Consider the following 27,755-nt stretch of genomic DNA (forward strand, 5'->3'; position numbering starts at 1 on the left):
CATATTTTGGCTTTTAGTTTTGTAAAAAATAGAAAACAAAAAACAAAAAACGATACCGAACAAGGCCTTAGTTAATGGATTGATTTCTTTTAAATTGGATTTGGTTTGGGCCTATATGGTTCCAACTTGTATTAAAGACCATTAACTATTTATTTATGTTATGAAAGTTAATTATTTCTGCTGCGTAATTCTGGTACTAGCCTTAACCGTTGTCACGGTGGCGATAATATTCTAGTAATTCCTTTATTTAAGTAAAAAATGGTTTTATAAAAGCAAATAATTATTAGGGTGTTAAATTAAGGGTAAACAAGTATTGTTCTTTTGGACTTAATTTTCAGTTTAATTCAATTCAATTTAGTCAATGTGTTCTCACAAGTCTAGTCGAGTCTAGTTCATTTCATTTCAGTTTAGCTCTATTCACCCAGTTTCAATTTAGTTCAGCTTTATTCAATCCAGTTCATTTCAGTAAAGTTTAGCTCTATTCGGTCTAATTCATTTCAGTTTAGTTTAACCTATTCAATACATGTCAATTTAGTTCAGCTTCGTTTAGTCCAGTTCATTCAGTTCAGTTTATCTCTATTAAGTCCAATTCAAATTTGTTCAGTTTCATTCAGTTACAGTTCATTTCAGTTCAGTACATTTCAATTTAGTTCATCTTCATTTATTCTAGTTTGGTTTAGCTAGGCGCCTAGACTCCATTTAGTTAAGTTTAGTTCAACTTAATTCGGTTCAGTTCAACCAACACCATATTTCAGTCAGAATCCTCGACCTGATTGCCACCCCCAATTCTTTCAGCCGAGAAATGCCGAGATACAAGCTAACGTAGTATAACCAAAGCGGGATACTAATTTAGTTTATTTTGGTTCAATTTCATTCCCTCATCACACAGTTAAACACCCTATTAACAACATGCTTTTTTAGTTGATGACTCGTGAAGGGTAAAGTTCATCTTGTTTCTTTATACTTATTTTTCAGTTTAATTCAGTTCAATTTGGTCAATGTACTTTAATTTAGTTTAATTCGTCCTAAACAACAACAATTCGTAGTTCGTAATTAAATTGCTCCAAAGAAGTTGTTTTTGATATTGTGCAATATACTGATGTTGCTGATGATGCTTTGAAGTATGTAACAATTTGGATATGATTTGTGGTGGTTGACAATCGGCTCAATAATAAATTGTAATAAACTTCTTGCAGCAAATACAACAACAAGTATCTTAATTTCTCAATATTTTTTTTGGATAGGAATCTTAATTTCTCAATAATAACTGCCTTATTCAACATCAAAGAAGGCAATTGGCTAATCACTAATTAGTTGGAAAACTGTACTAAAGTGTCACATACAAAGTACTCCGTACTCCCTCGTTTTAAAATAATAGTTACACTTTGACTTTTGAACTACTCATAAATTCCAATTTGATTATTATTTCTAATTTATAAATAAGGAAAAAAAAATAGTAGTGTGAGATCTAGTTTACTTCCTCTCTATATGTACTATCTGAATATCAACTTTTTTTAATTTTTACGAAACAAAATTAGAGATATTAATCTTCAAATATTATATTTACAAGCGTGAAAAGTTAAAGTATAACTGTTACATAAAAAAAGATGAACGCCCATTATACATCCGAGTTTATCAGTAACACATAGAATAAGCACTTATATACACTTAAGGCCCTGTTCTGTTCACCTTATTTCCACTTATTTCAGGAAAAATAAGTTCAGATAAGTTCAGATAAGTTCAGATAAGATAAGTTCAGGAAAAATAAGGGTTGGCAAGTACAATTTATAACTAAAATAAGTTTTGATAAGTTCTAATAAGTTCAGATAAGTTCAGTTAAGTTCAGATAAGTTCAGTTAAGTTCAGATAAGTTCAGATAAGTTCAGATAAGAGAAGTTCAGGAAAAATAAGTGGAAAGCAGGTGAATAGAACGCAGCCTTTAAATATGTTTTACACTGAAAGACGAGTGCTTTGTCACAAATTTCCTACTTAAAACCGTTTCGAGAATTAATACTTACTCCGTATATTGTATTATTGTTATACATCAAAATCAAAACATAACACATAAAATTATTTTGGTTCTTTGATCGCTTTACCACCCCACATTCTCAAACAAGTTGTCTTGTGTCTTTCTTGTTTAAACTAAAGCAACAACACAAAATAAGTGCAAAAGTTCAAAGTAATAAAGACATGGAAAGACTATACTCCTGCCAGAAAAAAAGGAGTAAAACATACATGATACATTTACCTCTGATCATACTCGTACACAAAAAGATGCAATAATATTTTTGATCAATCTTGAAATTTCTCCTTTTTCAGAATTCAACATGGAGACAGAAATATGCATCAATCTGTTGTCTTCACATGAGACCTAGAGCTACTGTGGAGCAACTGCTTTATTTCGAACAAAGAACATTAGTAGGCCCTCCTCTGTACAGATTCGGAAAATAACTATTCTCTGTCCGGAATTAATTGTCATTTTGTTTCAACGTGGTCTCATAATAAAATAAATAAATTACACAAGTTTTGTAAATATATAAAAAAGAAAACCTTTATTAGCTGTTTTTTTTTTATTTCTATCCTAGCTAGTGTCTTTTCAAAGTTTTTGTCCTACTGTGAATGGGTATGGAACAAGAGAGTTCAACCATAAGTCTAGGACATTTTATAAAGAAGCCATTGACATTAACAAATTTTCATAACAAAAAGAATGAAAAAATGGTTGTGTTCTTTCCTAAAGCAATGGCTTCCTAACTTGAGATGGTTCAAATAAGATGTATTGCTGAACCACACTCATAACCTGAAATAGCGCCTTCTTCAGCCTGACCTGTTTGTGTGCTTGTTCGCCTCTTTTCTTCCTTCGAGAAGGGTGGATAAAGTAAAGCAGAAGCAGCAAAGGAATTCTGTTACTTCTGGCTCGAACCACCAACTAACAGGTTGCTAGCTGAATGTACAGCTGATCTGACCTTGAGATCAGTAGGGTGCATTTTTTCTGTACTTCATGTTCTCTTTTTTGTTCTCCATCACTGCCTGTAAGGACTAAGCCTTTGCCTAGCAAAACCTGGCTGAATGATGTAATTGGCAGATGTGTAGTCCAAGGATCAACACAGACCAGATACATGGATGTGCAAGCTGCATCAGTAACAGAATAAAGAAAACAACTAATACACACCAAAAAAAAACAATTTTTTTCATTAAATCTCAGTAGGCCTCCTGAATATAATGCAGATGGGGTTTTTCAGAAAATTAGCATTTATAATTTTATAGATTGATTACCTTTGAATTATACAAACTGTGGTTTAACAAAAAATTGAACATAACTTGTGACATTAGTCTAAAAAAGAGTTGGATGTCATTACCTGAAGGAGCATGGAAGGCAGACCTGTAGTAGGCTCAGCATTAACATGGCTTCTTGTTTTTCTGCCATTCACGGTAGTGAGTGAAGGACTATTAGCAGTTGTTATATCCCAAAAACTCCTTTTCTTCGCGGCTGGTGCAGGAGACAGGAACCTGTGACTAGAAGTTTTTACCTCTCCTGTGTTTGGTTCCTTTGACCTTAAGCTTGATCTAGTGACTATGTTTTTCAACCCTTCATCCCTTGGTCTCACCCCTTTGGATAGTTTCGCGGTTAATTCCCTAATTTTGTCATCCTTTTTCTTTAGTTGCAATGCATGATCCTTCTTCACTCTTTCCATTTCTCCCTCTAATGTTCTCACCACCAGTTGTAGTTCTCTTATAGTTTCTTCAGATCCCTTCTTTTTGGCTGGTTCTGGTGTTGTTCGCAATGGGGTCCTTGGCCTTTGCTTGTTGGTTGATGGAGGAGTAAGAATAGATCTAACAAAAGGAGGAGTTGGAGATGCATTTGCATTTGCGGCCAATGACTGAGCTTGAAGACTTAATAGCTTCTGCTGTTGCCTTGCCAGTTGTACTCTAAGATCCCGGTTTTGCTTCTGTACTTCGAGCAGCAGTTTAGCCTGATCAGCATCAGATTCTGAAACTTGCACTAGTTCTTCATTTGTTTCATAAGCCTGTAAATCATACGGAGGAAATCAGGATTTATACAATTTCATTCAGATTATGAGTATGTATAAGGTGTAAATCTGAGTACCTTGTTCCGAATTTCTTTGGCTCGGTCAGCCCAATGAAGGGTGTTTTGTGTTTCGCCAAATGTATGGTTGTTAGGGCTGATATTAGCAATCATAACCGTGTTACAAGCTCCACCTAGAGAGTCCTTAAGAAGTTGTGTGAGCTTTGAATTTCTGTAAGGTATGTGCTTCTTTCCTTCAACAAGAGCATTGATGCAGCTGCTAAGTGCAAGAAGTGAGCGGTTTATGTTGGCACCTTCTACTGATCTCAAGGTTCTCTGATCTGTAGCTAGGGCTCTCTCTGATCCTGCCAAATCGATTAATGAAAGCTTCCCTACACGATTGATTATATTCATTGCAGCATCTCTTGTTCGATACTCAATTGTAACCTGGGATAATGCAGCTCATATTGTCATTGATCTTCTCCATTTTCAAATAGTAGTATCCAACTAAGTAGGAACTCATACAGGTAGATCATTTTCCATAATAATATCCTTACAAAAGCTTTATCTTGACCTTAAAACTAAGTACTTTTATTGACTTTAGGAAAATTAAGTTCAGATTAAGGACTACCCAAGTTTTAGTTCACAACTATGATAAGTTTCAGATAAGTTCCACTAAGCATTTTTCAGATGAAAAGAACCAAGCCAATGCAGGAACTAGTGAAAACTACAAGTACTGACAGAAGATACAAGTACTAGTAAAATCTACAATTACTGATATAACTGGTAGTATTTCGAATAAAAACATACCACAAAGTGGAACTGATAAGCTGATAAACCAAAAGTAGTGATGTAGTTACCTGTAATATAGCATGGGATCTGGAAGATGTCTCGTTTGCTCGAGTTGGTTCAGTAGTCCTATTCTTGTTACCTTGAAGAAGCAATGCCATCACCTATAACATTTAAACGCGATTTAGTACAGTTCTTCATCATTAAGTATCATAAAAGAAAATCAAAAGCAAGAAAGAATCACCTCATCTGTAGAATAAGCCTTATACTGTGATAAACCAGCAGCCACAATTCCCTGCATTGTACTAGAAGGATTAGCATTACGTCGAGTTAATGCATGAAGTATGCAACACTGCAACAACAACAACAGAAAGACAGTAAAAAAAGTTACCTGTTTATCTTCTCTAAGAACCAAGGGTCTTCCAGGGGAGAGCAAATCTCTGACAGTCTCATTATAAACCTCCAAGTAAGACAGTTGGACAACATGATTACCATCATAACTTCTCTGCCTAATCTTAGAAAATAGATCTTTGATTGCCAACACCATCACCCCTGGACTTTCAACTGTTCCAAGCATGGTGTATGTTTTTCCGGCTCCGGTAGCACCATAACAAAATACCGATCCATTTCTCCCTTGTAGTACTGCTTCCACGAGATCTGCTGTACTGGAATTCCAACAATTTTAGTATTTCAATGCTGCTGAAATTCCATTCTTTTTTTGCTGAATTATATCCTAAACAAACAATCTTGAGTAAATGGGATTTTTCTTTTTTGATAAACTACATCTTACTTTTCTTAGTACAAGCTATCATTAGCATTTCTTAAGACTTCTTTTTTGGTGTATAGGGAGGGGCATAGAAAAAAAACGCGGATGCGGTCGCGTTTGCGGTAACGGTCGCGTTGTCGCGAAAACCGCTTGTAAGGGAAGAATAGAACGGATCGCGGCTGACGCGGTGTGAATTTTTTGAAAAAAACCACATTAACATGTCTAAGCCTTATTATTACACTTTTAGTCTAAAAAGTATTATATCAACACATTATAACCAAATCTATCCTAATATGAGTGAGTATTATATTCTGTGAACAAATAAGCACTCAAAATATTATGCTTCATAAATTACATTACTAATTACAGAAATATTTTTTGTCAATATATGTAAAAGAACGGTGTAACGGAGAAAAAAACGCCTAACACGGCGAGTCACCGTTACGTAACGGACGACGCGGGGAGAAATACGTGATTTTTTTCAAACCGTTACGTAACGGGTTTTCGCGGAACGGAAAATCCAAAATAGGTTACAGAACGGCCGTTACGTAACGGAACGGCCGAGTTTTAATTCCATGGGGAGGGGGCCATAAGGGCTAATGATGTAGACGGGATTTCATCCCCTGGACTTCAGTTCAAACCAATTAAACTAGTCACAAACTAACCATCGACCAACTTTCTAGCCAATGTGTTAGAATACAACCTTCCTTTACTTGTATTTTGCTTATCTAGTGCTTTCTAGGATCTTTCTAATAGCTTTCTAGGCTCTAGATAGAATTATTATGTTACTGTAATTCCAGTGTTCACTGGCAAGTTTTATCTAATTCAAAATAAACCTCTATGAGGGGTATGAACCAATACCTCTCATCAGAAGTTGCCTTTGCTTAATTCATGTGTTGTTGCTAGCCTTTATAGATATTGTTCTGTCGCATGCTTTTAAGCTTTCTAAGACCCAACAAAGTCTCCCTCAAAACAGATACACTCTCGTTGATGGTCCCGCTTGTGCCTGCTGTGCGCACACAAGCGCCCCGTTCGACCCTCGACCCTCGCTCTTGTCGCCAATAGGCAAGAGTGTCCTTCAGAATCAGACGCTTACTCGTACCCCTTCGAGTCACAAGACACTCAATCCGCACAAGGCTCGCATCCTTGCCGCCAATAGGCAAGAGTGCGCCGCACGGATCCGGTGTCAAAACATTTGGACCATGACACAATGTATCAACTACTAAGGACTCCATACTACTACTATGAGGGAAAGTACGAGTTCATTAGTCGGAGGGACAGAATGTCCATAACTACATAATTACATAAGTACGAGCTAGTATTACTTTCAGTTTATTCAATTGAAGTTGCAATTATTTCCAGAAATGGTAACAAACTACTCCAAAGAAGGATTAATACTTGAGCAAAGTGACACTTATATGCAAATATTGATGTTTTACCTAATTTAACCAACCAAGCCAAAATGGGGAACACGTTGATGACAAAGACTAATTCTTTCTAATTATGTAATTATCAAATTCAACACAAAGCTAGCAATTAATTATTGTTGACAAGTTAACATCAAAGACGTCCAACATAAGACAAACAAGAACTTACCATCATAACAACAAAAATATGGATTAAAAACCAACCAAAACATCAAAATCATATGAACTTTTATCTGAAAAAAAAACCAAATTTAGAAAATTTCTAGAAACTCACGTAGTAGAATAAACATCCAGCTGAGAAGCAGTCTCATGAAATGCAGCATCAAAACTGAAATGTCTTCCCCTCAACCTATTCAACCTTAGATAATCATTACTATCCGAAGCGAATTCGGTCAAGTAAACATCACTCCGATTAACAACCCGAATGCAGCTCCGACACCCGGCTTCTCTCTCTTTCTTCATCATAGGCCTAAGCCTAACAAACACCAGAATCCTGCTGTTTCTACTACTACTACTACTCTGTTTCTGAAACAGGGGATCCATTTCTTGACCTAATGACAATTTCCTATCCCTTCTTGTCTCCATTTGTGATCCCAATGACAATTTCCTCGCCACCGTGCTCGAAACTGGCGCCTTTCTGGGGCAAGTAAACCCGACGATCCGATCCCCATTCGCCGCCACTTTATTCTCCTTTGCATCATCTGAGGTTGGATTTAGGGGTTGGGGTAAAACATAGGTTTTTGTCACTGTTGCATTGGGAATTGAATTTTCTTTCATCACTGGACTTCTTTCAGTTGTTACTGGTGGTATTTGTGCTGTGATTGTCTCTGTCTCCTCTTTTTTCGCTGAATCGGGTCGATTTTGAGGTGGGATTGGAAGGAATTTATGCTTTCTTGAATCAATATCCTCGATTTTCATAGACCCATTTCGATCTAGAGCTGGAACTGGGGGTAATTTCTGATCTTGGGGTTTGAAATTGATATTTTTTGTACCAATTGAAGCTGATTTTTGCTGCTCATATAAAAGTGTTAAAGACTTCAACTTCTCTTTCAAACCATGGTGAGGGTTTCTCAATGTGTGCGCCATTTTGCTATTCTCTGTTTGCTCTGTTATTATTGTTGTTGTTGATCCTCCATTTTCTTCTTCTCTATTAAAGATACGAGACCTTGTTGAAACCGGCATTTCTCCTGTTGTAATAACTTTTTTCCTGTCACAATCCAAACATACCTTTGTGATTTTCTTGCTTACCCAGATGGAACAATCGACAAAAGCTCGAATCTTTTCGGGGTTTTCGGTATATAAGAGGAAGAACAAGGAGAAAAACAGAGAAAATTTAACAAAATTGAAAGAGATGGAAATACTGAATTAGAAAGAGGGGGAGCATACTCAAGATTATGTCATTTTTGGAGAGAGAATTCTTTTGAAAAGATCTGCGCCGTTGGTTGGTTGGGTATGGACGGCTGTTGATGACTGAATTTGAAATGGGCAAGAAGTTAAGTGTTATGTGCACTCCCTTTTTTCTTAAGTCACACCAAATTTACCGGTTTTTAACTTTTAGCGTAATGAATGGAGTGGGGAAAGTAAAAATGGAGTGGAACAAGATGTTGGTTTTTAAAATTTTGAATTTTGGGGGTTTGTAACGGTCATAATTATGGCTTTTGATCAACGGTCAATTTTAGTAAGTGTTTGAATCGTGGGTCCAATACCTTCTAGCTTTGCTGAGTTCACGGAAAGTACAATTTTAATTTATTTTGTTTTTTATGTTTTGTTATTTTTTATTAATGATGCAGGCCATATGATTTTTAAAAATATGATGAATTTATGTTTGAAATAGACATGTTATTCCGTAGATTTTTGCACTAACTTTGTGATATTTTGTTGGTTATTAACTAACTTCAAAGTCAAAACAAGCCAAAATGATTTGGTGAGTATGGTAGGAACAAATAGAGAACTTTATAAAGTGAATGTGTTGTTGAATTTCATTATTTGATCATTGACAAGCTTCCTAATATTTTCATATGGCTTTGTAAACTTATTTTTAGCTAACAAAAATACTTTATTTATTTATTCAACAAGTTTAAAATTCAAATCAAACTAGAAAGTCGGTCTCAAGCTAGTATTGAAATTATTTTGTACCGTGTTGGGAAAAATATACAAAATGGAGTATATCCCGATCCAATAATTTGATTTATCGTTAAAGTTTTCTACGATTATCACATTTTGCACTCAACCAAAACTCTCATTTGTTTTTTGAAAGTTGATAAATCGGTACGATAGTACAACCATTTAAGAGATACTTAGTGTTTGTGAACGTGATATGTGCGTGTAATTTTATACGCATATAATAATCTTGCAAAAGTTATGTTATCTTGCAAAAGTATATTCTTGTAACAGTACTTATAATGTGTTTCATAAATTTAACTTTAATGAGAAAAACCAAGTAAAAGTATAAATTTGTAAGAATTAATAAGTTTTACCATGTTTATTAATTGAGAAAGAAAACAGTGGAAACATTAAGAGTGGTAGCTTTCAACTTTTTGGTAAATAAAAGGTAATTTCCAAAAAAAAATTAAAAGGTAATTTCCAAAAAAAAATTTTAAAATAAAAGGTAATTTCCAAAAAAAAAAAATTAAAATATCCTAATATTTTCTATTTCAAATACGTAGTACAATATTTTTTTCTGTAAAAAATACTTAATTAGTGTCTAAATACTTGTCAAGGATGATGGTAGAAAATTTTGATAATTAATATGGAGTACTACATACTTTTCAAGTTCTTGAAAATTTTAATTTATAGCGTATTCACGAGTTAAGCTAAAGGTTGGGGTCCAACCTTTTGGTTTTTTCACCCTTTAGGACCTCAACCTTTTTTTTTTCACCTTTTGGGGACTCATGTTCATTTTCCGGCCAGTTAACCATAGTTTAACTTACCGTTAACCATACTATCACTCAAATAATAAATTAAGACAAAGGTTAGGGTCCAACTTTTTGATTTTTTCACCGTTTACGACCCGAATATTTTTTTTCACCTTTTGGGACCTCATATCCATTTTTTTGTATATATACCAACGTTATTTACTAGAAAAAAAATCAGAAAATGCAAAAAAAAAGAAGTTAGCGCTCAAATTAATAATTATAATAATATTAATTATTATGTAATAATTGTTATTAATATATTTAACAATAATAATAATAATAATTCATCTTTCCCAAACCCCATCATACAATTAAAACTACATAGTACTCTTCTCCAAACATCATAGATAATATTTACTCATTCATAAGACCTTTAATAGTTGAAACTTAATTTACGTAATCCAATAACAACTGATTTGAATATGTTTATAGAAAATTTGAGGTCAGAAATTTTAATTCGGAAATTGCTGATTAATTTTGATTGAGTTAAGCATAAATCATTTAAGTACCTCATCAAATATGAGCATCAATAATCCAATTGTCTTTACTCTCATAAAACAATAAAGAACTAGTATGATATATTAACTTGTGATCAAAATCAGAATTCGTTTAAAATTAACCTATTTTTATTATTTTTACGTTTTTGTGTGGACATTATTAATATTCTTCAAACAAACCACAAATAATTGTGAGGATATATCATCAATGACGGATCTTCCTAACAACTTGGGTCACGGGGCGGAAAATTCCGTAGTGTATTTTGTTCCACCATCCCCGTAAACCTTTGAGTATAATTGTATGAATATCGTACTCTACTATATAAATTGCTTAATTCTTCTATTGTCATTGGACACCATAACCGAATATATAAAATATGATCAGCTTGTAAATAATTATTTGCTTATCTATTCATTAGATTATTTGATACCCAAATCAATTTATATATGGGCTAAATTTATGAATTAAGTTACATATTATTTCAATTTGAACTTATTATATGTTAATGATTAGAAACTTTAATAGTTGAATTGGAATTACATGAAAACTTGAATGGGGTCTCAAAAGGTGAAAAAAGAAAGTTCAGGTCCTGAAAGGTGAAAAAACGAAAAGGTTAGTCCTCAAACTTTTGATTTACTTTAACATTTTAACCCAAGGACCTAACCTTTTAATGTACTCTAGTTAAATTTGGCCGGAAAAGGGGAATAAGGTCCCAAACGGTGAAAAAAAAGGTATAGGTCCTAAACGGTGAAAAGTTCAAAAGGTTAGACTCCATTTATTAGCTTAACTCGCGTATTCACGAAGATGGATGGAAGATTTATTTTTTGGATTTGGTTTGAAATTATCTTTTCCAACTATGGATAGAATACTTTTTTTATTTTCTTTTACGAATTAAGAAATAGAAAAAGAACGTAAGATCCTCAAGAGTTCACTAATAAAATAGAGATATGTGAAAATCTCTTAAATAAGAAAAAATGTGACCTTATTGAACCAACTTAACATGATCAGAAATACGAAATCTGAGTTTCATGTATGTTTATGCCAAATTTTGTATGGACGACCTTTGGTTGGGACATAGACGACTAGATAAAATAGAGTAATTAAATAACAGAAAAATAAAGGACGGAAATAAAGAGAGGCGAGACAAGAGATGGTGACGCGGAAAACCTAAAAGGTATAAAAACCGCAGGTGGCAATGAGTCCACCAATCCACTATATATGTTGTTGGCATAAAAAGTCTAGTTGAGCACAAGTACAAGGTATATATGCCGTATATGTATAATATAGCTAATAATAAAGCATAAGTAAAAGGTAGTACAGGATTATAAGTGGACTGAGTTAATATCGTTTGTAATATGGCAGAAGGTTATTTGGTTTAGTATGTATTTGCGACATAAGGTATTTAGGTAATGGTGATCGAGGAAAATGGAGGGAATAATATATACTTCCTCCGTCTTTTTTTAGTCGCAACGTTTTTCTTACATGGACGCTTCTTATTACTTGCAACGTTTCTATTTTTAGTAAACTTTTTCATACAAAACACCAAAAATGCCCTTACTAAATACTCCTAACTTCCATCATTAAATTTAATATCCTTTCATTTAATTAACCCACCCACCTAACAAATTAACTACTCCTTCAATTCCCCCCTTTCACGTGAGTTTATTCACCATCCCACCTTCTCATTTCTAGAAACCTCTTACAACTCATCTCTCTCTCTCTCTCTCTCTCTCTCTCTCTCTCTCTCTCTCTCTCTCTCTCTCTCTCTCTCTCTCTCTCTCTCTCTCTCTCTCTCCAACTCCCCCAAAAATCACGATGAAGAACCCTAGTTTTTTCCTCCTCTCAATCGATCAAATTTTCGTTGTGCATGTAAATTTTTTTGGTGAATAAATCAAATTCACCTTCAAAACTCTACACGTGATCTTCAAATTACTCGATTTCTGGGTTTTGATCTTCAAATTTCTGGGTTTGATCTTCAAATTTCTGGGTTTTGATCTAAAAATTTCTGGGTTTTTATCTTAAAATTTCTGGGTTTCTGGGTTTTGATCTTAAAATTTATGGGTTTTGATCTTCAAATTTCTGGGTTTGATCGATTTCTGGGTTTTGATCTTTAACTTTCTGGGTTTTTATCTCCAAATTTCAGGGTTTCTTGGTTTTGAACTTACAATTTCTGGGTTTGGATCTTCAAATTTCTGGGTTTGGATCTTCAAATTTCTGGGTCGATTATGTCTTCATCGGAAGAAAATACGCGTCGGGGTAAGATCCTAAGCAGGTGGGTAAGGAGATCGGAAAGGGCCAAGAGATCGAGAAATTGGAAGGCTGAACCAGATTCTACATCATCTTCTGAAGAATTTGACGAGTTCATCCCTAACACAGACGATGAAGGTGAGTGCAAAAATGCAATTACATTCTTAACTATTCTTAACCTCCATTTTTCTTTTGTTCGTATTTTACACGGATCTGTGAAATTATAAAGATTGTAAATTGTTGGATCATCTTCTGAAGTATGTGAAATATTGTTGGGTGGGTTTTGGGGGCATATTGATCATTGGTTTCGACGATTTGTGGTTTGTGTCATCAACAAACCTGATGACCTGATTCTGAAATATCAATATTGTTGGGTGGGTTTTGGGGGACATATTGATCTGGCAACTTTGTTTTGGGTGGGTTTTGGGGATCAATCATTACTCACTTTCTTCAATAATTCTCCTGCTTTTCTATGACTGTGAGTTAATTTCTTTCTTCCTTTTTTTTTTTATTTTTTTTTATTTTGGGTGCAAAATTGAAGTTGATCGAATTACTCAAGAAAGAAATAAAAATAAAATAATGTGTGATTAATGTATATTCTGGTGCTTAAAATTCTGGTTTGTTTAGGTATAATTCGGGGTTTTAACTTGTATTCAAAGGTTTGTGCTTTATTGAATTAACCAACATTGCTTTCAATCAAATTTTAATTTTTTTTGGGGTTTATGAGTGGGTGTGGATCAGATTTTGGATGTAGGACCGGGTTTTGATCTGAAATGTCGTAGATTATGCTCTTTATTTGATTCTTATTGTCATTGAAATGGTTGATTTGGTAATTTATTCTCTCTCTTCTCATATTCTGAACTGTTTGTCAATCTCTTCTTTGTTTATATTTTTAAATCTTGATTTTAAGATTCACGGATTAATATAATTTACAAATAATTTTAGGTTGTCTATTTTAGGTTGTCTATCAATTTGATTGAGTAGTTTCTGATTGAACTCTTTTCATTTTTACAATGATTGTTAGTATACAATGATCAAGCAATGCAACACTGTCTAAGATGTTTCATGTCTTTCAGGTCAAGATCCGCCTGACCCGGAAATCGATCCAGACGGCTATTACAAGTATTTGAAAGGGAAGTTGCGTGCTTACAACAACCCCGCTCAGGGATTAAGCTCTTCAAAGAAGGTGGAACCTAAATCCACCACCTCTACAACAATCCAACAACAACCATCACCTGCTTGGCCAATGAGGCCAATGAGGCTTCCATTTTTCTATTGCACGCCTACCGTCGTTTTATTTAAGGGTACAATGCCAACTTCCCCTCCACAAGATTCTCTAATGAATGATGAAAATTTAGTTGCGCCAGAGACGCCTAATCATATAATCTGGTCTGCTGATCGATCACGTGAAAGGAACCCCAAATTTGGAGTGAGTAATCTTGATAGCCCCTCACCTTCACCTCCATCGGATAATTATGATTCGGATGAGACTCGGTCTACTTGATTTGGTATTATGAGCGCTTCAAATCCAGCTAAGTCAGGATTTCTAACCCACTTTATAATTAATCATTGTTATTGGGTATTATGTTGCTTTGTGTTGTTTCTTGTTGGTTGGGTTTCCTGTTTGGTTGATGCTGGTTGGGTTGCGTTGTTGGTTTGGTTGCCTGTTGGGTCAATGCTGGTTGGGTATTATGTTGCCTTGTGTTGTTTGTTGTTGTTTCTTGTTGGTTGGTGTTGCTGGTTGGCCTGTTGGCTTTCTTGTTCGCATGCCTCCTGTTGTGTTTCTTGTTGGGTTGATGTTGCTGCTGCTTGTTGTTGGCTTCCATGTTGTCAGTTGCCTGTTGTCAGTTACCTGTTGTTAGTTGCATGTTAGTTGTCTGAGTCACAGGGAGGTTAAATGATGAAACAAAATAAAAATATTCAATGGATGTTTGAGGGATCATGGTGCTTGCTACCAAATTGGTGCACCTATTTCTAAATTGTGTGATCGTCACATGAGTTAGATTGGTGTTCCCAATTTACGTGAGGCAACACTTCTGTTATGCTCACATCCATTATGTAATGCTCAATGATGGAATCCTGAGAGCTTTGTCATTAAACAGAAGTGTCGATCATAAATAGGAATAACATGAAATCAGCAATGCCTAATAAGGTGCTCCATTCCATTCATTTACCATCTAGTTTTTTACAAAAGTAGTTGGATTTACATTCATTTACCAACTGGTTTACCTCTAATTTCATCACAAAAACTAAAAGTTTTCTACATCTTCACAAAATGTCAATGTCTTCAAATTAATTACAAATATTCTTTGATCTTCACAAAATGTTTTTGCATAAACGTTGAATCTTCACAAAAATTTGTTCTTCTTCACTCCGGGTTTGTCCAAAAAGTTTCTTTCTTCTTCAATTGGTAGGCCCCCTTGCTAAAATATTCCTACTTTCTTCTATCAGCTCTTCTGGAACCTCCACTTGAGTTGGGAGAATACCCAACCTGTCCATTGCATGCTTTTTGTTATGGGGGTTTTTGTATTTATTTGACCCTTCAACTTTCAGTATCTCCAACATGCAATATTGAAGATGTAGCCAATTGTAGTTCACGAGTCTTGGTTCATAAGCTTGAAAAAGCATCTTCCACTGATTTCAAAAGTTCCTTTGTATCCTTAGGAAATGCCTTGTATTGTAGTGATTGAATAGCTCTGAAAAACCCCAAGTCTAACACATTCAAATCTGGGCTTTGTGTTGGTTGGCATGTTAATCTAATATTAAAACAGTTTTTAGTAGCTGCTGCTCTAAATTCGGCATCATCGACACTTATGTGTGGCTTAGCATTATCTTGTTGAATCCATATCTCCTTGCATGCATTAGCAGGCCATTTGGCCATGATTGCTGGCAGCACTTCTTCAATGAGTTTTGCTCTGATAACCTCCCTAGTGATACTTACAATCGCCTTTGTTTCTGGTGTGCCCCTGTCTCTGTTTTTTGAGCTTCTTTGTGCTTCGACAGTGTAAGTGAAAGGAAACATACCAATCTTCCCATCCCACAATATTTCTCCATTTGTTCCTAGGATAGGTCTGGCTACGCAACCCATGAACATCATCTTTGGTATGTAGTTTTTGTTTTGGCATGCTCTATAAGGTTCGTCTTCCCATGGAAACAGATAAAACTTTTGACTTTTTTGACTCATGTAAAACCATTTCTCATCAATGTGAATGATATTGTACATTGCTGAAAATTTAGGTGGTGTGTTCACATTTCTAGGAATAATTTGCCTCAAAACATGTGGAATTCTAGCTATCTTGTGAGTAGGTGTGACAGAAGGTTTAAGGCTGCTGCTACATGCTCGTATTTTCCCTGATTTAATTAGTTTATAAACTGTTGATGGATGAATGTCAAGTGCATCTGCTATTTTTCTGATTGTGGTTCTTTTTTCTACCGGTATAGCATGTAGTCGATCTAAGTCCCAATCCTTACACTTCCTTCCCACCTTACCAGGTTTCTGCCCCTTCACATCTATCGTTTCCCCCCTTCTAATTAATATTTTTGCTTTTGACCAATACCTCCAAACAGTGGTTCTGTAAACATTAAACTCTAGAGAAATTTCAAGTTGTGCACGTGGAGGTATTTTTAATTCATCATTTGCAAGCAAAAGAAGTTTGTCAATCATGTGTTTTCTTTGAAAATCGGTTAATTCACGTGATTGTGTTCTTCTACCCCCTAAGTTACGAATAGGTATTTGATTATCATTATTTAAAACTGCTGAATTTTCTACCTCTTCACCATTTTCAGATTCATCAGAATACCATACCTCCATTTCCGGATCAAACTCGAGTAGTTCCTCAAGTTCTAGAAGTTCCTCAACCGAATAATCGTCCATTTGTTGCTGTTGATGTTGTTGCCGGTTCGTGCCTGCCTTTTGGTGTTCTGCGCTTCCTCGTGACCGGAATTTTGCCAGAAAGTGATGTGTGTGCAAGTGGAAGATTACATTTAAGTGTTAGTTTGAAGTAGTGTGTTTTTTAGCTGTGTAATTGTTGACCCTAATTTTGGTTGATGACAAATAACAAACTTCCTGATTATGTTTCTGTTGTGTCTACAAGTAAAAGTTCCTGAGATGGCTGCTGATGTTCCTGAGGTGGAATGCGCAAAGCTGGGAACTACAAGCTGACACGCATCAGAGGAACAACAACACAAAGAAGGGTGAAGTTTCCTTTAGATGAGTTCCTCTGTTTCCTTAGAGGAACTCACATGTTCCAGAGTAGGAACCATTGCAGCTGCTGAGTTGTAGCTCCAGTAAAAGAGTAAACACGAAGCTAGGTAGTTAAATTCTCTTAGATTTCTGTGTAAAATAATAACAGCTATAAGATACATTGTGGAACTAGGATGCTTGATTAAATATTTAATAAGATTTTATCAAATTATTTAGCAGCAAGTTTTAAGGAAAAATTACATAAATAAATTGTCGTTTTATTTCCTTAAATAAAATCTGATTTTATCTTTTAAAACAAAACAGTTTTACTGCTCCTAAAACTTCTCTTAAAATCTGATTTTATTTTACTAAATATTTTTCACAAATCTTAGTGGTTGACAAAGTCCAAAAACCACGATTTTCTCTGAAAACAGTTTTAAAGGGAAGTGGTCTTCCCTTGATCCACAAGTTATGGATCGTGGAGACCAAGTAGTGTAGGTGTGTGTGGACAGTTGAGATTTGAAGGGAACTAACCCTAAAGATCTTCTCTATAAAAAGGGTTGGTTTTCTTCTGGTAAAAATACACAAATATTCCACAAGCTTTCTTATCTATAAAACGCTTTCAAAAGAGTTTATAAAAACGATTTGTGTCCTAGCAATATTCAAGTTCCTAAGTTCCACAAATATCAGAAAAGCTTTATTATTATCTAGAGTTTTCAAAACAAATTGTAATCTGAGTGAGAGGAGATTGAGTAATCTTGTAAAGGCTTTGAGTTAAAGTCGAGAAAGAGAGAAACAGAAGAGAGAGTAATCAGAGTTGATTACTGTGAGATACTTGAGTTTGAGAGGAACTCAAGTTGTTATATTATTGTAATTGAGGAATTATTTTAATATAAAAGAGTTTTGAGGTTTTCTCTTCTTGATTAGTGTCAAGAAGTTTCCTCAAATTGAGTAACATTTGTTTCTGTCTTTTTCAGTTCCATATATTGCTTTAAAGTTCGAAAGAAACTCACTCAAGTTCTAAATACAATTCACCCCCCCCCCCCTCTTGTGCGTGTTCCTATTAGACTATCAGTAATGTTATCTGAAAAATGAGACTTTTGCTTGTTTTTATAGTTGAAAAATATTTGTACTTGCTGTTAAAAAATATTGGAGGGAAATTTGAACTTTTTTCAGCCTCCAAATTTCGTGAAATTTGGAAAAGGGTTGTAGTTGTTGTTAACATTTTGGAGGGAACTTTTGGAGGGAACTTTAAATTACCAGTGACAATTCCAGAAAATTACTCTCTCTCTCTCTTATTTTAACGTGATCACATGGGCCATTTTGGTCACCACTTGCAAATTTCAGAAAATAAGTTTCCACATCTCTTATTTTAATGTAATCAAATATTCTCTCTCTCCCTTTTACTTTAAGTAATCACATGGGCATTATGGGAAGAAACCCCACCTCAATTTTCTCATTAAACTCCGTGCCATTTCTCAACGTTGCGACTAATTAAAGACGGAGGAAGTAGTAACTAAGGTATGGGGATTAATGGTGGAATGTCAATGTGGAAGATGAAAAAGGGAGCTTGCCAGTCTTTGTTCATGAAGCTACGGGAAGGAATTGAAGTAAGGTTTAAGAAGTAATAATGTGAGAAGGGGAGTAGTAGTTTAGCGGAGGATAATAGTAGAAGGTTGCCCCCTTACGTAGGTCTTGGAGTGTCTTTATATAGGAGTTTAGGTCTAGCATTTTTGAGGGAATAAGGGTGGTAGTGCTCCTTGATAATCTCAACCGCTTCCGTGGTCTTCTTTATCATGTTGATATCTTCCTCGATCCTTGCTAACCGTATTGACCTTGTCCGCCAAGCAGCTCGTGTGTGTGGTTTGACATGATAGCGGAATAACCCCAAATCCAGGAAGCATGTATAAAGTACAGATCAAGCAATACTTACGTTTGTAGCGTTTTTTCCCTAGTTTCAACGAATCACGAACACGAAAAAGAACTCCAGATGTCGTTCCTCTACTTGGTTCACCGACACGTTCAGATCCGTCTTGAGATCGATGACTTAGAAGTTACTCAAGATTGTTTTCTTTGGGAAGAACACTTCTGATGGAGGCACACAGAGAATTAGGGTTTCACTGTGTCTAGGTTAAACTGTTAAAGGGTATGTTGTGAGTTGTTAGGAAAAACATAAGAGTTGGATTGGTGTTATAACCTTTTTATTATAACACCAAACGGCAAGGAACAAAGCCAAGGTCGGACAGCTCCTCGCAAGCCCATACGCGCGCACAGCCACACAACTGCTGGGCCTTGGGTCGAGCTATGTGCGCTGCTACTGCAGCTTTCCCGCGCGCGCTCATTCTCAGGCCTTGGGCCTTGCTCGTTGCTTTGGTGCGCCGCTGTGCCTGATGGGCCTTGCACGCTTGGCTCGTCGGCCCGGCAGCGTTGCCTTCTCGTATCCGCGTCCAATGCCTTACGGCGATTGTTTATCGTATAGTACTAGCTTGAAGATTCACCATCATACGATATGATTATTTATTTCGCCTAGCTTACGAATATACGCAATACGATATACAATTCCGATCCAACGTCATATCGTATATTTATGTTTTTTTCCGAACTAATTCCCGAAAAGCTATTAAATGAATTTCCGATTCATTTAATCCGGTGATTTGTTACATGCCAATGGTGTGACCTTATAGGTTTCAGTCAAGAGTAAGTTGTGAGCCTAATATAGATTAGAACTCACTGATCGGAAGCATTGCTCAAGCCAGCTGTTCCGATCACTTGATCTCACTGAATTAATTGATCGTAATTAATCTGAACCTTGGTATTAGACTAATGCACCTTGGGTGAAGGACACATTTCCTTCAGTCTTCCACTTGTCATCCAGACAAGTGTGCATTCACCTTCCTTTGTCGCTTAGTGTTACTTGCTGAACATAAGGTAGGATCCAAGCCATCCTTATTAGGTCCAGAAGTGTTTATCGGATTACTGAGTTCAACTGTTAAACTTTTACAGAAGGTTAAGCCTTAACCATTCTGAGCACGGCCATGCATTTTCACAGTATCTAACTCTCCGAGAGGCCTTGTTACACAACAACAATCCAGTCTTGCAATCTATGAATACTCACTTTGATTCATTTACGCCCAATAACTGCTTTTATAGTCTCCTTTTACGGTGCGACGTTTAGCGAGCATCAAAGCGAACTAATCTTCAAACGAGCAATTATTATTACTCATGTTTTGAGGAATGGTTCTAATCACCATTAATGAGAACTACTTATGACATACATGACTTTGATCTCTTAAAGTATTCTCATGGTCGATCCGATACAAGATCCAATAAGTATCTATGCAAAAGATTTCTGACATCCAGTCCATCTAGTTCAAGAAATTGAACTATAAATCAACTTGCAATCTAATCTTCATTAATCATTGGTCGTCCACCTTTCAATGACCTGTATCAGGGAACCTTTGTGACTTCAATATTCATTCACTTATGGGTGTTTCTTTGTCAAATAATCCATCTTGACATCCCATTTGAATGTTTTGAATCACTAGAACTTTTCATTTAATACTAAACCAAAATTAAATGAATATGAAATAAAGATTTTCATAAATATGAAATGGTCAAATCAATTGTTTTAAACATAGATCTAACAGATGTTCTAAAACAAAACTTAGAAAATCAAAGCTTTCCCGTCCAAAAAAAAAAAGGATTCTCTTCTAACCCTTACGTTATTGTATTAGCTTACTTGTAATAGGTGCTGCTTCAATTTTCCTTGATTTGTGTTAGATGCAAAAATGAGAACAACCTCCCACCCCCCTTTAAATAGCTAGACACCATACGACTGATCTATCCATACCCTGTTCTTATAATTATTATATATGTTGTCAGTGAATATTAAGGTACGGTGTACTAGATTTTAAAAAACATATACGACAAGCAAACAATCATTTCAATAATCTATCGTACACATAAGGTCTTAATGATTGGGAGAAGACCTCATTGATACGGCAGTTGAATATGGAGTGCGTCGAGGCGGATATCGGGCATGTAACAACAAACACATATCAACTAAAAGACAAATAGCTAAAAGACAAAAAAGGAAGTACCATTCATGTAAAAAAAGTACCATTCTAATACCATTCTGTAAAAAAAAGTACCATTTGTGTTTAGAAAAGTACCATTTAATTTTTTTTTTGTCCTTTTTCCTATTTTGTCTTATGTTCTGATATGTATTTGGACACACATATCAGATATGTGTTTTTACTTCCTCGTTGAATATGTGAATGATTTCTTTACCTTGTTCTAGGAAAATAATAAAAAAAGAAATGGTAACTTAGAATATATATATATATATATATATATATATATATATATATATATATATATATATATATATATATTTGGTGCTTTGGTAACTTAGAATTAGTAAATACAAATTCAGAGTAATCCAAAACAAAAGTTTGTTATCTAAAATTAAAATAAATTTAATAATAAATTTAAATTTTAAAATTAAAATGAAATAGCCGTTTAATTAATTAAGTGAGTACTTAGTCAATAAAAAACAACCCATTAATTTCTCCTAAATATCTCCAACAAACTCTTTCAATTCATATAATACCTTGTCAATTTCAACTCATAATCAGAAAACTAAACCTAATTAAGTGAAAAAAAATGTATAGCTCAAGCATTTTGTCTCTCCTGTTTGTATGCATTTTCTCTCTCCTGATTCTGCATGGAGTTTCCACTGGTTTTGAAGTTGGTGATGGTATAACCAAAGGTTGGGAAGTTCCTGCTTTGAAGCATCCTAAAGTTTACAATGATTGGGCTGAGAAAAATCGTTTCAAGGTCAATGACACCCTACGTAAGTATTACTATACTCGCGCATTTTAGTGTAATTTGAACTATTAATGTGACACATTATTGAGTTTGGATGGATGGAATTAAATCCGGCCTATTTAGGTCAAGTTTTTGTTGGGAACTTATCATCATTGCATATTTATATTATGATTTGCTAATTTTGTGTGCATGTTTTAGCAGTAACAAGGTAATATCATATGCAGACGCTGGCTAGGCATAATCCCCAAGCTTTTATTTGTAATTTGTATCGGTCATGTGGCTTATTTGCACACACACAAAACATATAGAAAGCGTTGATTTAAATGATTTCGAAATTATATACTATAGAAAAAAAATGAAAGACCGTAGTTAAAAGTTTATAATGAATAATTTTAGTTTCTGAGAGAAGTTCATAATAAGGTAAACATATCATGTCAATCTTAATTATATACCCGTATAATATATATCACCTTTGTTTTGAGTATCTTTAACTCTTGAAATGTGTCCAAAGATGAAAACTTTTACAGTAAATTGACACTATTATATACTACATCCGTTTCAGAAAGTTCTTTACGCTTTGGAAAATGTGTACAAATTATAAAAACTTTGACCGTATACCATTATATGCATCAAAACATTACATGTAAGATCTTGTTAGATTGGTCTCGGGATCTATTTTCAGAATATCAAATTTTTATAATTTTTTCACATACGAAATTGGATATATTAGTAGTTAAATATTGCATTGGAGTCCGTGCCAATAGTAACTGTAAAGATCTTTTTGAAATGGAGGTAGTACTATGTACATCAAAGCAACATTATTACGTAAGATCTTGTTAGGTTCATCTCAATATTTTATATTCAAAAGCAAAGTGATAAAAGTTGCAACTTACAACCTTTATCATCGCCTATAAGCAAAGTGATAAAAGTGTTAACTTGATTTATTCAATTACTCCATCCTTTCCATAATGTTCCTCACTTTTATATTATGTGCGGTCTCCAATTTAATAATTTTAATTTCATATTAATAAAATTATAAAAAATTGATATTTAGAAAATTGATATTGAAACGACTCCAATGAAATCCACAAGTTAACATTTATCATACTATTAATTACGGTCAAAGTTTTTAAAATTTAACCATATAAATAGTAAACATGATGAATATTATGGAACAGAGGGAGTATATCTTATTTAATTCATATATTTTATTTTATTCAATTATATTTTATAATTTATAAAATCCATTTGCTTTAATTTTTGTTAACCGCTAGTGTATTACTAAAGTTTTCTATTTTGGTGGCATGCATGACAGACTTCAAGTACAAGAAAGACTCAGTAATGGTGGTGACGGATTCGGAATACAGCAAATGTGGATCACCTCAGCCTCTATTCTTCGCCAACACCGGCGACACCACCTTCGTATTAGACAGGCCGGGTTTATTCTACTTCGTCAGCGGCGTGGCGGGGCACTGCCAGAGAGGTCAGAAGATGATCGTCAAGGTTTTGGACGTGGAAAGCCCACCTCAACAATCTGGAGATGATACTGCTGCACCAGACACCGACAAGAAAAGTGATGCTAGTAGGAATACTAATGCTATTATTGGTGGGTTTATCATTTTGTTGATTGTTGTTGGGTTAAATATCATTGGTTTCTTGGTTTAGGGTTGGTTGCAACGTTTGCTAATTGCTATTTGGTTTAGAAATTTGATTAGGTTTAGGGTTGGTTGGTTTGCTATTTGGTTTAGAAATTTGATTAGGCAAAGGATTAAGAGAGATAGATTATGTGTTTTAGTTGAATTTGGTTTGATTAACAATGCAAGTGTTTTATGTTATTTTTAGGGTTTGAGACTAAATTTTCGACTTTTAATTAATTTGTTTAAGCAATAGAACTCTTTGGAATTGTTTTCAAGAAATTTCATTAAGAAATGGGTTGATAAGTACACAAAAATGATAAATACTCCATCTGTTCTTTAATACTCGCACCGTTTTGACTTTTTGCACTATTCACATAATTTACTTTGACCCTATTTTATTTCTAGTATATGAAAACAAATGTTAGTATATAATGTAATGTTGGCTTCATGTTAATATATATTTTCATAATTTTTATAATATGTACGGAGTAGTTAAAAATATTAGTGGTCAAAGTTGTGTATTGGCAAGTGTATCTAGTCAAAACGGTACGAGTATTAAGGGGCGGAGAGAGTACTATAGAAAAACCCTATAGGCTATAGCTTTTCACAAGTACCTTCGGAAGTTTAGCACTTTATTCATATCATGTAAATACTGTCTAACAACTTTATAAAAAAAAATACAAGTATTCGGAGATGGCAAACATATTAATATATGGAACGATCCGTGGCTTAATAGGCCACCATCTTACCGTGTTATCTCTGCACGAAGTAAAAGGAATTGTTTTGGGGTTGAAGATGACGATACAAAGCAACGCCCATAATGTCGAGGTGGAGAGCGACTGTCTGCAGGTTATTAATCTTTGTTAATGGTAAGCATCAGAATGGTTCTTGTTTAGGGATGATAGTGCGTGACATACGCTCATTAGCTAGCTTATTTAATTCAATTAGTTTTCGTCATGTTTTTAGAGAAGCCAACTTAGTGGCATACGGCCTACGCTATGGCTCATCTAAGCCCGCTCGACTTTACTACGCCAGTGTGGGTAGATGCTTGTCCTAGATCGGATGATGATGTAATCGCGTTTACGTACAAACTTTTATATAAGACGATTTTACACAAAATACCACATTTATGTCATATAAGTTAAGTAATGAAATCAATTAGTTAAGCACTGAAACTAATTAGTTAAGCACTGGAACCAATTAGTTAAACAATGAAACTAATTAGTAAAGCACTAAAACAAATTAGTTAAACAATAGAACCAACTAGTTAAGCAATCAAAGTGATCTTTCCGGTAAGGCGGTCTTACACAAAAGTTACCAAATCGCTTTTGATTTTAATTTGCTTAATTAGTAATCAAAATCAGTGGTCGTAGCCGTTTACTTCAAAAAACATATATATGGATTTCCCTAAACATACAACTTAATTAGGACCAATTCCAGACCAAAATGTTAAAAGAAATAAAATTCCCGAATTTTTTATAAAATTCCCGAATCTTTTTATAAAATTCTCAATGGACTGCCTTTTACTTCGAGAATCAGTCATTAATTATATATGGACCCTTTTTTAACATCTATGGAGTAACAATAATACATTTAGAAACCTAAGCCCAACTGAAAATTATTAGGTGTATTGTATACGCAAGAGTATTTTTATGCTCATTTTTATGCTCATTGGTGATTCCTATCATATTTTCTTCTCATATGTAAAGAGAAAATGTGAAAGGGTGCACCGTGCACCCGGGTGTATGTAATAAACTCTATATCCCCTGCACATAAAATAATACTCCGTATTTTATTACCTATCTTTTCCAACTAATAAATTAGGGCTTCACTCTCTCCCTCATTCAATTAAAAAAATCATCTACTATCACTTAAAACACCTACTTTTCTAACAAATTCTCGTATAAAACTCTGTGAAATCATATTGCAGTTTGCAACGAATTAAATTAGGATGAAAAGAGCATTTAAATTTTATTTCTCATGTTCGCTTGAGGTTTTGATTCCTACCAAATACTTCCTCCGTTTCAAAAAGATCTTCACAGTTACTATTTGCACGAACTCCAATGCAATATTTAACTACTAATATATCCAATTTCGTATGTGAAAAAATTATAAAAAATTGATATTATGAAAATACATACCGAGACCAATCTGACAAAATCTTACATGTAATGTTTTGATGTATATAATGGTGAGAATTTACGGTCAAAGTTTTTATACTTTTGACACATTTTCAAAAGCGTAAAGAACTTTCAGAAACGGAGGTAGTACATATTAGAGTATTCGCTTTTGTTTCGAGACTTGCCTCAAAAATTACCTCTTTAGTTTTAAAGTCAAGTCGATTTACACTTAAAGAAGGAAACACCTTATACTTTGGTAAATAATATCATCCTTTATTTGTCAAAAAATAACAGGGAAATACCCTTAAATGGATCAACCTTTATATCAACCCATTTATAATAAGGTTGGTCGTTTAAGTGAACAAGTCGGCTTAATTCTAATCCAATCCAATCCAACCCAACCCAACCCATTGCCAGCAGTAAGTACAGGGAACCAAACGTACGTGTTTTGAGAGAATGATAGCTGATTATTATTTCGGCAAGAGTATTTATGCGGTTATGCCATATTCAAAATAATACAAACTCACATGCTCACTCGTTTAGTTGGTCGGCCCAAATAGGATATGCCCGTCCAATATTTATTCAAATATTGTGTTTATTTCCTTAATTGAACAAAGTATCATAAATCCTATAGAGAGAATTAAGGCAGATTTATGGCTTTCGAAAGGAATATGAAACAAATTTCCTAATCCACAATGCGTATCAATTTATACCACGTACCTACTTATATCCATGTTCATGCATTACAATTTACAAGTTGATAATGAAACTTCTTCAATGGCTTTCCAAAGGAATATGAAACAGATTTTTGGCTTTGGAAAGGAATATGAAACAAATTCCTACTGCACATTGCGTATCAATTAATACCACCTATGTATATTGTGTTTCTATCTACTTACATATATTATTCATGTCCATCCATTGGAGTTGGCGTGAGTGCTTAAGGGTTCTTGCTCCTTAACCAAGGTTTTAAGTTCGAGATGTGGATATGGACAGGGGCGGATCTAGGGATGGGCTTAGGTGGGCAAAGGCCCTCCCCATTATTCAGAAAACCTTTATATATATATATAAAAAATTGTAAGCATTCATAGGAAGATCATTTTAGAATATGCAACCACTCATCATAAACGCGAACGATCCAACAAGTATAAAGGAGAAATATAATGTTGTCATAGGAAGATCATTTTAGAATATACAACAAGTCTTGTTTATTTTTAGTCTTTATTGTTTGATTACTTTTAGTGCTTTGTTTGCTGCAGTGTACTACTACGTAGTATATAAGGGGAGGAAATGTAAGAAACATAACTGCCAAACACATCTTCAATTGAATCAATTCCCTTTAAAATAATCTTGGTTCCCTTATGGCTTCTTTCCTACTTGCATGTTTTTTCATCCTCCTTATTACAGTCCTCAATGTCCCATCTTTGGGGCAAGCTAAATCAGATTATTGGCAAGAAAACTTGCCTAATACTGTGATGCCGTACGCTGTGGAAACGGCTTTACCTTCAACCAATACCACCGAGAATTCAATATGGGTCAACACCGACGAGGTGATCATACAAAATTATGCCGGTGTAAGTGGACATTGCCATGATGATAAAATAATTGAGTTTCTCAAATCCAGATTTGTCCTACCTAAAACCCTTCAAGTTGGGTCCCAAATTTCCATTCAACTCAAAACCATTGTTGGAATTACAACAAAATTCCCAACAGAAAAACACTTGCCCCAATTCAACTCCAAAAATCTGGCCCAGAACCTTAAATATTTTTCCATAAATTCTAACTCAGAGGAGGCATTTGTGATGAACCTCACCATCAACAAATGTGAGAACTCAAATCCCATCAATGGGAAGTGGCAGTTTTGCGCCACTTCATTGAGGGATCTTCTTACATTTACGAATGCCACATTGGGGTTGAAGCGATTAGCGGCTATCTCACCTCCATCACCGTCCGCTAGTGGGATCCTCCGTTACAAAGTCACAAAAGTTGAATCACTAGTCGGCGCTGAGTCTGAGTTACTTCTTTGTCACCGGTATGGCTTCCCATACGCGGTGTTTTATTGTCATCAGCCGGCGGCGACCAAGGCTTTTTCCGTTCACTTGGCGGCTGAGCGTGAAGACGGATTAGAGGCTATAGCTGTTTGCCATATGGAAACCTCTAAGTGGAGTGCAAGCTACATTGGGTTCAAGGCACTTGGAGTCAAACCGGGAACTCCAATTTGCCATTTTCTTCATTCCCGCGATCTTCTCATGTATGCAAACAACTAGAGTATATTCATCGTAATACCAACTACCAAGATGACAATAAAATAGTGTTAAA

At 34.8% G+C, this 27,755-nt stretch overlaps 5 protein-coding genes across 6 annotated transcripts; 3 read left to right on the forward strand and 2 right to left on the reverse strand.

Moving 5' to 3' along the window:
* Nucleotides 1-2,478: 2,478 nt before the first annotated feature.
* On the reverse strand, nt 2,479-8,594 carry LOC110789476 (kinesin-like protein KIN-8A). 2 transcript variants are annotated; one of them, XM_056828822.1, is made up of 8 exons: nt 8,393-8,594; nt 7,281-8,213; nt 5,205-5,478; nt 5,058-5,108; nt 4,885-4,977; nt 4,106-4,471; nt 3,357-4,025; nt 2,479-3,129 (listed from the first exon to the last, which is right to left on the reverse strand). In XM_056828822.1, exons 2-8 carry the CDS (start codon nt 8,186-8,188, stop codon nt 3,049-3,051), a joined length of 2,442 nt encoding a protein of 813 aa, XP_056684800.1. In that variant the 5' UTR covers nt 8,189-8,213; nt 8,393-8,594; the 3' UTR covers nt 2,479-3,048. The 2 variants fall into 2 exon arrangements, with proteins under 2 accessions (XP_056684800.1, XP_021849834.2); XM_021994142.2 differs by having other exon boundaries at nt 2,479-3,062; nt 7,281-8,590.
* A 3,651-nt stretch (nt 8,595-12,245) lies between these two features.
* Nucleotides 12,246-14,945, forward strand: LOC130461000 (uncharacterized). The gene is made up of 2 exons (XM_056828853.1): nt 12,246-12,804; nt 13,743-14,945. Exons 1-2 carry the CDS (start codon nt 12,645-12,647, stop codon nt 14,168-14,170), a joined length of 588 nt encoding a protein of 195 aa, XP_056684831.1. The 5' UTR covers nt 12,246-12,644; the 3' UTR covers nt 14,171-14,945.
* A 329-nt stretch (nt 14,946-15,274) lies between these two features.
* LOC110789497 (uncharacterized) lies at nt 15,275-16,540 on the reverse strand. Its single transcript, XM_021994177.2, has one exon. It carries the CDS (start codon nt 16,538-16,540, stop codon nt 15,275-15,277), a length of 1,266 nt encoding a protein of 421 aa, XP_021849869.2.
* Nucleotides 16,541-21,485: 4,945 nt separating this feature from the next.
* LOC110789499 (early nodulin-like protein 21) lies at nt 21,486-23,643 on the forward strand. The gene is made up of 2 exons (XM_021994179.2): nt 21,486-21,704; nt 22,995-23,643. Exons 1-2 carry the CDS (start codon nt 21,515-21,517, stop codon nt 23,342-23,344), a joined length of 540 nt encoding a protein of 179 aa, XP_021849871.1. The 5' UTR covers nt 21,486-21,514; the 3' UTR covers nt 23,345-23,643.
* Nucleotides 23,644-26,797: 3,154 nt separating this feature from the next.
* Nucleotides 26,798-27,703, forward strand: LOC130461324 (BURP domain protein RD22-like). Its single transcript, XM_056829376.1, has one exon. The coding sequence runs from the start codon at nt 26,798-26,800 to the stop codon at nt 27,701-27,703; it is 906 nt and encodes a 301-aa protein (XP_056685354.1).
* Nucleotides 27,704-27,755: the final 52 nt, after the last annotated feature.

This window comes from Spinacia oleracea, chromosome 5 (assembly GCF_020520425.1).
Source record: "Spinacia oleracea cultivar Varoflay chromosome 5, BTI_SOV_V1, whole genome shotgun sequence".
Taxonomy (NCBI): Eukaryota; Viridiplantae; Streptophyta; class Magnoliopsida; order Caryophyllales; family Amaranthaceae; genus Spinacia; species Spinacia oleracea.

Bases quoted from the DNA above. Each gene is read 5' to 3' on its own strand.
- LOC110789476 (XM_056828822.1), bottom strand. From the start codon at position 8,188: ATGCCGGTTTCAACAAGGTCTCGTATCTTTAATAGAGAAGAAGAAAAT. The intron at 5,479-7,280 runs GTGAGTTTCTAG...TTGGAATTCCAG, and splicing joins CTGGATGTTTATTCTACTAC to TACAGCAGATCTCGTGGAAG. The intron at 4,026-4,105 runs GTACTCAGATTT...TATGATTTACAG, and splicing joins CCAAAGAAATTCGGAACAAG to GCTTATGAAACAAATGAAGA.
- LOC130461000 (XM_056828853.1), top strand. From the start codon at position 12,645: ATGTCTTCATCGGAAGAAAATACGCGTCGGGGTAAGATCCTAAGCAGG. The intron at 12,805-13,742 runs GTGAGTGCAAAA...CATGTCTTTCAG, and splicing joins CCCTAACACAGACGATGAAG to GTCAAGATCCGCCTGACCCG.
- LOC110789497 (XM_021994177.2), bottom strand. From the start codon at position 16,540: ATGGACGATTATTCGGTTGAGGAACTTCTAGAACTTGAGGAACTACTC.
- LOC110789499 (XM_021994179.2), top strand. From the start codon at position 21,515: ATGTATAGCTCAAGCATTTTGTCTCTCCTGTTTGTATGCATTTTCTCT. The intron at 21,705-22,994 runs GTAAGTATTACT...CATGCATGACAG, and splicing joins CAAGGTCAATGACACCCTAC to ACTTCAAGTACAAGAAAGAC.
- LOC130461324 (XM_056829376.1), top strand. From the start codon at position 26,798: ATGGCTTCTTTCCTACTTGCATGTTTTTTCATCCTCCTTATTACAGTC.